This window comes from Canis lupus, chromosome 1 (assembly GCF_048164855.1).
Source record: "Canis lupus baileyi chromosome 1, mCanLup2.hap1, whole genome shotgun sequence".
Taxonomy (NCBI): domain Eukaryota; kingdom Metazoa; phylum Chordata; class Mammalia; order Carnivora; family Canidae; genus Canis; species Canis lupus.
In genome coordinates, this window is record NC_132838.1 from 105,461,219 (window position 1) to 105,474,371 (window position 13,153).

The 13,153-nt window shown below is 44.7% G+C and overlaps 1 protein-coding gene and 1 pseudogene across 2 annotated transcripts in view; one reads left to right on the plus strand and one right to left on the minus strand.

The window, feature by feature from the left end:
* Positions 1–1,253: 1,253 nt before the first annotated feature.
* On the plus strand, positions 1,254–3,308 carry LOC140600964 (vomeronasal type-1 receptor 4-like; annotated as a pseudogene).
* Positions 3,309–4,462: 1,154 nt separating this feature from the next.
* The window catches only part of PPP2R1A (protein phosphatase 2 scaffold subunit Aalpha), a 40,058-nt gene continuing 31,367 nt past the window's right edge, over positions 4,463–13,153 (minus strand). The window contains exons 10-15 of one of the 2 annotated variants that reach the window (XM_072768944.1): positions 11,703–11,876; positions 11,376–11,436; positions 10,585–10,739; positions 9,449–9,591; positions 6,621–6,712; positions 4,463–5,026 (exon numbers count right to left, since the gene is read on the minus strand). In XM_072768944.1, coding sequence (XP_072625045.1) covers positions 5,007–5,026; positions 6,621–6,712; positions 9,449–9,591; positions 10,585–10,739; positions 11,376–11,436; positions 11,703–11,876 — 645 coding nt within the window. In that variant the 3' untranslated portion in view covers positions 4,463–5,006. Of the gene's footprint in view, positions 5,027–5,992; positions 6,465–6,620; positions 6,713–9,448; positions 9,592–10,584; positions 10,740–11,375; positions 11,437–11,702; positions 11,877–13,153 lie in introns of those variants that run through there. The other variant, XM_072768946.1, reaches the window with a different exon arrangement.

A 13,153-nucleotide genomic window follows, 5' to 3' on the forward strand; every position in this document is an offset into this window, starting at 1 on the left:
AAAAAGTACTATTTATATTCTCATGACAATCCAAAAATCTTTATCAACTCATAAAATGCACAAAATTTCATGCCTTACACAATGCCATTTTGCATATATGTCATCATTTATATATATATATATATTTATTTATTTATTTTAATTTATGATAGTCACACACACACACAGAGAGGCAGAGACATAGGCAAAGGGAGAAGCAGGCTCCATGCACCGGGAGCCTGACATGGGATTCGATCCCGGGTCTCCAGGATCATGCCCTGGGCCAAAGGCAGGCGCTAAACAGCTGCGCCACCCAGGGATCCCTGTCATCATTTATAAATACTGCACTGTTGCAAATAATTTTACTTAATTCAGGTATTAATAGGTAAATATGTTATCTAAAATTAGTAATTTAGGGATCCCTGGGTGGCGCAGCGGTTTGGCGCCTGCATTTGGCCCAGGGCGCGATCCTGGAGACCCGGGATCGAATCCCACATCGGGCTCCCGGTGCATGGAGCCTGCTTCTCCCTCTGCCTGTGTCTCTGCCTCTCTCTCTCTCTCTCTCTCTCTCTCTCTCTCTGTGACTATCATAAATAAATAAAAAAAAAAATTAAAAAAAAAAATAAAATTAGTAATTTAGTTTTTAGCCTATAGCATTGTCATGTATTAGTGTTTTATGTCCCCAAATGTAAGGTATGTGATTATACAACACTTCCTGTGATAGGTACCATTATACTTGTGTTGATACAAAAGCAAGTTTTTGTTGCCACCCTAATATCTAGCCAGCCTTACATCCATTATACACAACTTGTGATGGAGCAGTTTCCTACAGTATCCTGTTGCCAGAAGTGCATCTACATTTATTAAGGTATCTAAAGCTTTATTCGTAATTGATATTGGACTATAAATCTTTACAAATAAATGGAAACTTGCTACATCCAACACTACAATAACAAAAATCTAAAGTCAAATGACAAGGTGTAAAAATCAAAACTAAATATAAGTCTGGGGCAGCCCAGGTGGCTCAGTGGTTTAGCGCCGCCTTCAGCCCAGGGCATGATCCTGGAGACCCGGGATCGAGTCCTGCATCAGGCTTCCTGCATGAAGCCTGTTTCTCCCTCTGCCTGTGCTTCTGCCTTTTTCTCTCTCTCATGAATAAATAAAATCACACACACACACACATATATATACATATATATATACACACACACATATATATATATACACACACACACACACACACAGCTAACTAGCTTTTAGTAGAGGATGGTAGTTAAACGCATTGTTACCAGCTTTGAAATTAAATACAAAATGGACACTGGACTTAAAAATTCCCTGATCAGACAGAATCTTTTAAGCCACATAAGAAAAACTTAAAACCTAGCCTATTTCATGAACATAAGCAATATATAGGTTATTTCCTATGAATGCCTCTGATAATCAAAATTACTTTTAACCAATCTCTTGTAATCTAGAAAGCCCCATTATAATACCATTCACTGTAATCAGGTTATAAACCATCCTGGAACATCATGCCCCTGATCTTCATGTTTTAAATTTGAAAGCTTCTTGTTCATGAATAGTTCTCATATGCACAATACTTACTATTTGTTGATTTGGGTGTTTTAAATTTGCTATTTCTGGAATTTTGACACATCCCAATTCATTTCAAGTCCCTGCTCTGTCACAAGCAGTAGATTTTGACAAATACTTAACCTTTCTGTGTCTGTTCTCTCCATCTTTTAGTTACAGCCATAGTGGCGCTGGCTTCGTAAATTTGTGAAGCGTGAAGTTCTCATGAGTGCCTTCACAAAAGTGATTTTACATTAAGAGGGCTCTTTAAAGGTTACACATTCTACCTGTGGAAAACTTAGTTAAGAAGATAAACTCAGTCACTGCGAACTGACAAGATGACTGCTGGGTATCTGGCAATGGGGATGATCTCATCACAGATTATGGCTGGAATACTGGGCAATTTCTCTTCTTTACCATTTTATAATCCTTTACTTCATTGGGTGCAGGCTAAGGTCCAAAGATTTGATCCTCAAGCACCTGATTTCAGCCAACTCCTTGGGCATTCTGCCTAAAGGAGTCCCCACTCAATACCTTTTGGGTTGAGACATTTCCTTTATGATTTTGGATGCAAACTTTTCTGTACAGTTGTGTCCACAGTATCACCTGCCTCTGGAGTGTCTTCCAGACCATCATCATCAGTCCCAGGAACTCCAGGTAACAGAGCTTATAGTGAAAGCTCCCAAGGACATAAGCACCTCCATAACCCTGTGCTGGATCCTGCATATGCTGGTAAATACCATTTTTCTTATGTATACCACCAGTAAACAGAGCAACAAAAACATCACAATTTTGGAAACTGTTCTTTGGTTCAGCATGACAAAGCCAGAAACTCAAATTGTATGCAGTGTTATCATTCCCTGGATGTGCTATGTTTGGGGCTCATGCTCTGGGCCAGTAGCTGCATGGTCTTCATCCTGTACAGGCACAGGCAGAAGGTCCAACACATTCACAGAACCAATGTCTCCTCCACATCATCACCTGAATGAATCTACAGCCACCAAAACCATCCTTCTCCTGAACATCTTTGTCTACTTTAACATCCTCTCCTCCATCTTTCAAGTCATTTTGTCTCTTTTTGATAATCCCAACTGGATCTCTTGAGCACCATTTCAGTAATCAGTTTCCCAACTGTCAACCCCTTTCTGTTCATAAGCCTGACCACAAGGCATCCATGCTCTGTTTTGCCTACAGAATACAAAGGCCCTCATCTAGGAAGAAAATGTAAACAATGTTTTCACCCAATTTTTTTTAAGATTTTATTTATTCATGACACACACACACATACACACACACACACACACACACAGAGGCAGAGACAGGCAGAGGGAGAAGCAGGCTCCCTGCACGGAGCCCAATGTGGGACTCAATCCTGGATCCAGGATCACACCCTGAGCCAAAGGCAGAAGCTCAACCGCTGAGCCATCCAGGCATCCCTCACCCAATGTTCATTCATTTATTCACTCATCCCCCTTGGAATCATATGAAATAGTGACAAGAGTGGTGGTAAATACACAAACGTGCACATATCAATCTGATTATGATTACCCATCAGGCAATAATATTGGAAAATTGCATATAAGAATGTAAAATTCAGAATTTAAAATACTTATTTTTATCCTTCTAGTTGATTATCTTGCTTACATGAAATGCATTTATCTACTTCAGTTCTTATGTCCTACATGTACCTCTTGATAAAAATATCCAAATGAATGTGGTCAAATAATTTGACTTTAACAGAATTAGTCTTTCGTGTTTTTTTTTTTTTTTTTAAGATTTATTTATTCATGAGAGACAGAGACACAAGCAGAGGGAGAAGCAGGCTCCCTGCAGAGCCCGATGTGGGACTCGATCCTGGATCCCAGGATCATGCCCTGAGCTGAAGGCAGATGTTCAACCACTGAGCCACCCAGGCATCCCAGTCTTTTGTGTTTAATAATGGGCAAATTTGGAAAGCATTTACCAACTTATTGTATGTGCGCTTCATGGTATCTGTTCTATTTTATGTTGACTTCTGTGTTAATGTAATAATCACATTACTTCTGTTTCCCAATTAAGCCTGGAGGGAAAGCTTTTCAGGTAGAGGTTCATGTCACGTACAAAAGGTTGGAGATGTTAAACCATGTGTGGATTTCCAGGAACCCTCCTTTCCCAGGGAAGAGCAGGTGACTTGAATCCTGGTTCCCAAGATGACTGCATCCTTCCCTTTACTCCCCTATCCAGGTGTCACCAAGTCCCAATCTGTCTTCTTGAGAAGCTTTTGTTTCCTTTTACCTATAACTTCCCCAACTCCACAGTATCTCCCTCCAGCTCAAAACTCCTCTCTTGCTTAGACCACATCCCCCAGATTCTCCCCCCTTCAATTCTGATAGTGTCACTCCTTTACCAAAAACCCCTGTGGCTGCTGTTCCAGGATTAAGTTTAGATCTTCAGCTTATTCCAAATGCTCTATATACTCTGTAATCACCTCCTCTCCTTATGCTGTTGATGCCTCTACCTATCTGTGGCAGAGCTAAGAACTCATAGTTTCTCTCTGGAACATGTGTTGTTGACTGTCACACTGGCATCCCCAGTGAACCATATCTCTAGATTTTTCACATCTTACGAGGTCCCCTCCTGCACGGATTCTGGGATTAGCCATGTGACTTGGTTCATTCAGCTTGTGATGCAAGGAGAGGTTTTAAAGCACTTGTAAACCGGGACTTGTTCTCTTGGAAACTGCTTTGGAACCATCAGATAAAGAGATCCAGCCACCCTGGAGAGATGTTGTACCAGGCCTCAGCTGAGGCCTTCAACCCAGACATGGGGTTGAAGAAGTCATCTTGAAAATTTCCAGCCCCAGTAGATACCATATGGAGCAGAGGAACCTTCCAACTGAGCTGAGCCCAGACCACAGAATTATGAGGAATAATACATTTTCATTGTTTTAATCACTAAGTTTTGGGCGTGAGTTGTTAGCTAGTAAAATAAAAATGAAACATGATGGAGCATTCATTTGAATGTTCTTTCAGCAATTAGTAGTAGACTGCTGACTGAACTTGAACATTCAGCATGCTAAGAGTGACCATACTGCCCCACTTCCCAACCTCAATTCTTCACTCAATGAGTCCTTCAAATATTTATATCCTAGGGGAGTACAGTACATATGTGTTTAGGTGCAGGGTGGGGGACCAAACTTAAACCACAGGTCCTCCCTATGAAAATAACATAAGCCAATAATGGGAGGAACAAGGTCTCCTTCACCCTTATCCCCCAGGACTCAGCTGGGCCTAACAAACAGTAGGGACTCAGTAACATGAGAGCTGGGCTGGTGAAATCACTGCCACCCAGTGCCAATTTCCCCTCCACCCTACTGAGCAGAATTTCACTCAGTATTATGTCCTTTGTGAAACCTTACACGTACCACCATCCACTAAGTCTCTTGCTCCTCTCTCCGGAGCTCTTTGGCCCCTGCATCAGTTAGAATTCGGGTGACCTGCAAGTGATGAAACCCCAAATAAACAGTCACTCAAACAGTTTAACTTTCCCAGGTAACTAATACTGGTGTAGGTTTTCACAGCATCAGGGACCCAGGCTCCTCTTATCTGGTTCTGCCACCTTGCTGGGCTTATGCTCATAAAATCACTCCCTGGCCCAAGATGGCTACTCCCACTCCACCCATCTGATCTACAGTCTGAAGTGCAGCAAGAAGGAAAAGCAGGGGGCATATGTCTCCTCCTTTAGGAACATTTCCTAGAAGCAGCACACACCACTTCTGTCCACATGATATTGGCCATGATTTAGTCAACACCACACCGAATGTCAAGAGACCTGGGAAAACGCCTTGAAACCAGGCAAACATGTGCCCAGCTACAAATCAGTGTCTTTATTAGTGAAGAAAAGGGAGAACAGATATTGAAGGACAATGGATTCCATCTTGCCAGTCCCCTTCTCATTCCGTTACACCCTGATTTTCCTGAGACTTCCTCAGGGGCAGGGACTAATCCACGGTGGGGCTCTCCAGCAAGTTACAGCTGACTCGACTGCTTCTCACATGCCATGCAGCAGTTACCCATTTTACATGTATTAACTCATTTAGTCTTTATGCTGTGATCTAGATTCTATCATTATCCCCATGCTACAAAGTACAAAACTGAGTTCAGAGGAACTTGGTAACCTACTCAAGGTCAGGAAGCCATTAACTAAAAGAACTAGGATCTGTACCCAGGCAGTCTGGCTCTGAACCACCACATGCTCAACTAATGTCTGTGAAACTAAGCTCCACCATGGAACTCTGCTGGCCAGAGACCTCATGGACCTTCTACAACATAGGCCACCTACACTTCTGGTGGTTCCCAAAGAAATTCCAAGCCAATAATTAGGTCTTTTTTAGAGAGAGTAGAGACCATGGCCTGGTGTGGCACCCCTCTTCCATGCTATTGACTAAAACCAGAGGACCAGCTATTTCTAGACCTTTATTTCTCTGTGAAAAGGGAAAACAAGAATAAAATAAAAACGGCACAGTTGACACACACATACACACAAAAACCACTGAACGGGAGGGAGAGAGAGGAAGGGAGAAAGGAGGTGGAGTAGATGGGGTACAGGTCCCCATTACAGCAGCAGGAGCCAGTGACCTGGGATGCTCACATCTCTCCCCTGAGGGCAGAAGTGGCCCCTTCCTCCCAGGGTCACTGCCCTGTCCCACCTTGTGCTCCCCAAGCCTCTTAAGGAGGTGGAGAGTGAGCAGTCAGATTCCCAGGCTGGGGAGAGGAAGAACCGTGCTGAGGGAAGGCGCCTGGGGTCAGACCATGCACAGGGAGTGACAGCCAAAGGCCCCCCACCATCTCCCCGAGGAAGGGACTTGGGGGGAGAGAGGGTGGACACCAGAGGCCGGCGTTGGCTCCTCTTCCAGCATCAGGCGAGAGACAGAACTAGGGGAATAGGAACAGGCGGGAGTCAGAACCACGGCTAGCCTTCTGCCCACAAACTGCTTCTGCATATCCCCCCTCCCAGGAGCTGCTATTCTCAGGCCTAAGCCCATCCTTGCATACCACCCTCCCATTGGGGTCTCCGAGTTCACGCCTTACCAGTCAGAGCCTCCTGGGCAAAGTACTTGACATCCACATCCTGGTCCTGGGTTAGCTTCTCTAGGATGGGCTTGACCTCGCTCTGCAATGTGCTGGAAGGAGAAAGGGAAGGCAAAGGAAGGGTGAGCCACGCTAGGCTGGGTGAGGGCTCCTGGGCAAGGAGGGGGCCACAGATACCGATGGCACGTGAGCCCGGAGATTAAATTACTTTGCAGGCTGAAGTCTAAAACCAGCACAGAGATCTCGGGGGTCCAGAATAGGCAAAGGGAGGTCAGACAGTCTGGGAAAGTGGAATACAGAATCATAAAAACCTCAAGTCTCTGAGGCTCAGCAAATGGACATATTTATTTGACATATTTACTGAGGCCTACTCTGCATTAAGTGTGATCAGAGTGGTAAATCCAACATCTGATTCTTGCCTGTGTAGAACTTGGGCTAGGAGGAAGACACGGAGAAAGACACAGACCAAACTGACGATAATTAAGAGAGAAGTATTAAGTGCCAAAGGAGAAGTACCCAGCCTGAGAGCAGCCAAAGGGAGGTATCTACTCCTAAGTGAGGGGCCCTTGAAAATCTACCACCATTGAAAGTCAAGCGTCTGGGGAAATGAAGGCATGTCCCTCTCCAGTTAAGAGGCTGTTCCTCTGCCCCATACAACTACCATTCTTACTTCTACCACCTAGATCTGTTTTGCCTATTTTTGAACATAATATAAATGGAATCAGACTATGCTTTCTTGGGTCTGGCTTCTCGCCAAACATGATGTTGGGGAGAATATCTGTGTTGTTAAGCAGAGCAACAGTCGCACTGAACAGTCTCCCATTGTATGAACAAACCACGATTTATACCACTGTACTGTGGACAAGGACTTGGGCTGTTTTCAGTTCATGGCTAATATAAAGAAAGCTACAACAAACGACCTTTTGCTAGGAAAAAAAGCACTCATTTCTCTTGGATATATGCCCTTGTATGAGGACTCCAGTCATTCTACCAACACCAAATGTTCCTGAGGTTTTTTTTTTTTTTTTTTTTAAATTAGCCATTCTGGGGTGTCTTTTCATTTATAATTTCCCAATGTCTGATGATGATGAGCATCCTGTCACATGCATATTGGCCATGAGATCTTTTCTTTTTTTTTTTAATTTTTTTTAAATTTATTTATGATAGTCACAGAGAGAGAGAGGGGCAGAGACACAGGCAGAGGGAGAAGCAGGCTCCATGAACCAGGAGCGCGATGTGGGATTCGATCCCAGGTCTCCAGGATCGCGCCCTGGGCCAAAGGCAGGCGCCAAACCGCTGCGCCACCCAGGGATCCCGGCCATGAGATCTTTTGAAAGTGCTTGTTCAAGTTGGGTTCTGCCCATCTCTTACTTGGGTGTTTGTCTTATTGATTAGCAGAAAAGTACTCTGGATGAGTTAGTCCTCTGTCACAAATATGTCTTACAAGTACATCCTCCCCATCAGTGGCACACCATTTTGCTCTCATAATGTTCTCTTTTAATGAAGTTCTTTTTACTGAAGGTGAAATCACCCTTCTCCCTGGGGAGCTATTTAACAGATCTGAGTAATTTAACAAATCCTTTCAAGTCTTCAAGATGTTGGGATGCCTGGGTGGCTCAGCAGTTGAGCATCTGCCTTTGGCTCAGGGTGTGATCCTGGGATGTGGGTGGGACAAGTCCCCCATCAGGCTCCCTGTGGGGAGCCTGCTTCTCCCTCTACCTCTCTCTGTGTGTCTCTCATGAATAAATAAATAAATCTTTAAAAAAAATCTTGAAGATGTTGTCCTGTTTTCTTCCAGAATCTTTATTTTTGTTTTTTCTTTTTTTTTTTTTCAAAAGATTTTTATTATTTATTTATTCATGAGAGACGCAGAGAGAAAGGCAGAGACATAGGTAGAGGAAGAAGCAGGGAGCCCGATCCCGGGACCCCAGGATCATGCCCTGGGCCAGGCAGGCGCTAAACCGCTGAATCACCCAGGCATCCCTATTTTTGTATTTTTCTGATTCCAGTCTGTTACCTCTAATTTGCTTATGCATTGAAGTGGGGTTGTTCCCTCCCACCCATAAGCATATCCAACTGACCTGGCGATCTATGAAAATACCTACATTTCCCTCCTGAATTGCAGTGGCATTTACTGTTATATACACACAGGTCTGTTTCTGGGTCCTTGATTCTGTCTCATTAGGCTAGATTATTGTGCCAATGCCTCACTTTTTAATTACTGTGGTATCATAGGTATTGATATGTGGTAGTAGTCTTCAAACGTTTTTCTTTTTAGGACCACCTTTGCTACTCCAGATCTTTTCATTTCCATGTTAATTCCAGAATCAACTTATCAAATTTTCAATAAAGAACACACTGATACTTACTGAAATTAGAGTGAATCTATACGTGAATCTGGGGAACCATCCCAATCATGAATATTAAGTAGATCTTTAATTTCTCAAAGCAATGTTTCATAGTTTTCACTAAAGATGTGGTACATCTTTTATTAAATTCCTTGGTATTTGATAGTTTTGGTGCAATAGCAAATTATACACACATATGTACAAAAATTATTTATATTTGTTAATTTCATTTTCTAACCTGTTGCTACTAGTATATAGAACTGCCACCCTCCCACTCCCTCCCACTGTGAGATAGGCCATGGAATTCTTATTCCACATTTGAGGAAACTAAGATCTTGGGAAGATGAAGAGCTAGGCCAAGCTCACACAGCAAGCCAAGAGCCATACAGGGTCTCAAACCCCAGGCTCCAACTTCAAAAGTCAAAGATTAAGATGTCTAGAACAAGCCCTGCCCATGATGGGGGACGATCCAGGCCTCACCTGTTGTCGAGGATAGGCCCTATCTTCTGTAGGGACTTGGCCACATTGAACCGGACATTGGCGACAGGGTCCCCAGCCATACGCAGGACTGTAGGGAGCATGTGCTTGGTGGTGATGTCCTGCCCACAGACCTCAGATAGCACCTGGGGGTGGTCAGTGACAGAGATGTGATTATGCAAAGTTCATGACTAATTTCCATTTCCCCCTCCTCTCACCAGGCCACCTCAGTGATTATCAGGCCTGAGGGTGATGCTGAGCAATATGGGGAACTCTGGGCACAGGTTTACCCACCCTGGGGACAGCTGATTCTTCCAAAGCTACCATCTCCACTAATACCCTCCTAATGCCCTAATACCACTGTCTCCCTATTCTGGAAACCCCCAGCCCAGACTGTCCTGGTCTCATTTCTCCATCCTCAGAATTCCTTTTATCCTCTGGGGATGCTTGATTCCTAACCCTCGGGGATGCTTTCCTTAGCGCGATGCTCTCCAAAGTGGGATATGGGAAGAAATCAGAACACTAAGTTCTATTAATATTTTAAAATTCTATCTTTTAATTTCTAGTTATCTATATGATTTACTTAAACGGATAAAAAGGAGCCCTTGCTCCTATTAACATAACTGCTCTAAAACCTTTGCACATATAGCCAGATTAATCTTCACCACTTCGTGAGTAAGGTACTGCAATTACCAGCATGAGTGCTCTGTCCCCCTCCCATCCTGCACTTCCCTAGGATTCTAAACTAAAGCACTGAGCAGTTAAAAAGCATCCCAAGGTCCATGACTAAAACATGGCAGAGGTAGAATTAAAGAGTAGCTCTGATTGTAGAACCTGTACACATAACCAACTATCATAAACAAATATACAAATACACTTTGTGGAGGAGAGGGATGCTCGGAAGGGTATAGACAGTCACTGTTCAGCAGGCCAAGTATCCCCAGTCCTGGGTTTCTCACCATACAGGTCCCCACCCTCTGGCCTGTTGTTCCCCCCAGGGAATCATCCTTGCCCCACCCAAACCTCACCATGTCTGTGCTCCTAAGCCAGATATCTTCCTAAAGACTCTTGCCATCCCTCCTCCCCTACATACTCCCAGGTCCCTGGGCACAGGCCAGAGGTCAGGCGGGGGCGCTCACATTGATGCAGAAGAGCGTAGTCATGCGGTGCAGGTAGTTGGGGTCCCCGGACATGGCCAAGACCTTAGGGATGATAGTGGCATGGGCCCACTCCTTCCCAAATTTCTCCACCAGCTTCTTCAGGTTGCTGGTGGCTGCCTCACGGATGGCATACACTGCAAAAGGGCAGGGATTCAGGAGGTAAAGGAATAAGCAGGCAGGGAGTAGCAGTCACCTAGGTACTGGGCTACAGGTGAACCAAAGGGTTTGCTGCGTGCTAAAGATAGGGTTTCTTTTTGTACAGTACCTCCCAATGACTCTAAGACACAGGTTTCACTATTGGCCTCCTTTAGAGATGGGTAAACCGCAGCTCTGAGAAGTGATTTGCTCAAGCAAATCATTCCGTAATTAATACTTGGAATTGTTCCGATACAGACAAATGTTAACCTTAATTTTTACCTGTCACTGAAAACTGCTCATTAGCACTTCTCACAATGGCCCTGAAAGACTGAGAAGCCCCCTATTTCACAAAGGAGTGTGCTTGAGATTCCATAGCCAGGGATAGGATTCCAGCCCAGGTCATCCACCCAGTAGCCCTCGCACCCTCTCTCCACTGGACCAGGCCACCTCTATGTGATCTGCTCTGTCCCCCTCCCATCCTGCACTTCCCTAGGATTCTAAAAGCAAGGGAATAAGTCCACACAGCAGCAGATAGCCTGGGAAAGTGACTCCACACCCGTCAGCCCCAGCCAATGCCCATCCAGCCTTCCTGGAATACCAATATCCTCCTTTGTCCCACTAGAGAGACTAACCGTGATCCACAAGCCAGGCCATGCACAAGGAGTTGAGCTTCTCATCAAAGAATTCTACCCCCTGCAGGAGAAAAAAAGGTTAAGGAATCAAGTTTCCAATGATACCCTAGGGAAACACCCACCCAAACACATCGGACACTTCTCAGCTTCACCTGGGGAGCTCCTTTCCCTTCTCTTTTTCTAACTAAAGTCTACTCACCTTATAAGCCCCATTTCCCATGCCTCTTCCTCCTTCTCCTCAGATAGCCCTCACGGGCCCCAGGGACACTGTCATAGCCCTAGACACACTGCACACAATGGTGCTTGGTCCCATGCCACCTTACTCACCAGCTGTCCAGCCAGCAGGGGCATGTACTCAATGATGGCCAGCCGCACTCGCCACTTGGCGTCTTCAGCCAGTTCCACAATGGCAGGCAGCAGGGACTGGGACAGCTGCCGGATGCCAATTACCTCATTCACGCAGTCCAGGTTGGAGATAATGTTGAGCCGCACCTCTGGACACTGAGGAGACAAGGGTCTGAGAAGATGTACCTGGCCCAGAAGAGGGCTGAGAGTTGCCCCTCATCAACTCCATAAAAGTCACACTTCCTGAGGGCCTGCTACTGCCCTGCCCAGCTTCTCCTGAGCAAGTAGCATGCATGGGTTATTATGTGAGGCAGCGTTTTGAATCTCACCACAGACCACAAGACATGGGTAGTTGTTCTGAAGAACCTGCAGGAATTACTACAAAAATATGTTGCTCTGGAAAAAAGAGATGTGATAACATTCCCACTCTGCTGCAAGTCAGTTGGGATCCCATCAGCAAGGGGCAATAACTCCCTGGATATTAATCTGTGACAGGGAAGCATACATCTAGCCTTGAGGGTGGTTGAGGCCATCAAAGTGCCTGCTGGCATCTGATCCACAAGATGCTTGATGTGTGGGAGCTCATTAGTATCCGTTCTCTGATTTTTGTTCTCCCTGCTAGTCTTTGAACTCTGTTAAGGAGCACATCTCATTCATCCTTTATGTCTCCAGTAACTGGCATAGTCTCTGGCCCATAGCAGGTGCTCAATACGTTTCTGCTGAAAGAATGCACAATGGGACAAAAATACTTTTGAGCTGCCTGCTGACTACCAGTATTACGAGCACTGACTTACTATGTATGTATACACATATGTTACTATACATGTACTCACACATACACAGATGTACGTACCCAACCTACTTCCATAAAGTATGTGAACAACGTGTAAGAAAAAATACATAAACACAGTTAGTTCTTATTAATCAAACAGAAGCCCTACTAGATCCTTGTGTCAAATTACACATTCCTAGATGGCAGACATCACAAGGAATCCTAAATTGAACCAAGTAAGACACAATTCAGTGACTCAAGTGAACAAGTGTGCAGTACAATAAAGGGTTAACTCAGCAGGTCCAGGTTGCTCAAATGAGGCACATTCCTAACAAGGGTTGGGTCCTTGACCAGCTTCTGTGAGATCTCTAAGCCCTTGGAATATCCTGCCTGATGAGAGGTCTTTGTGGTTACCTGGGAGACTTGGGCTATGCCAGACAGACTACGCTAACAACATGACTCACAGCAAGGATCAAGCAATTAACTTGACCTCTGGAGGGCCTTGGAGACAGAGTAACTGAGGTCAATCATACAGGCAGCTCCATTCCATGGCTATGTGACCAATCCCCAATAAAATCCCTGGAAATCAAGGCACAGTGACCTTCAACCACCTTCTGTGGTTGGCAATACTCTATAGGTGCTGTCACATGTCACCCGTGGG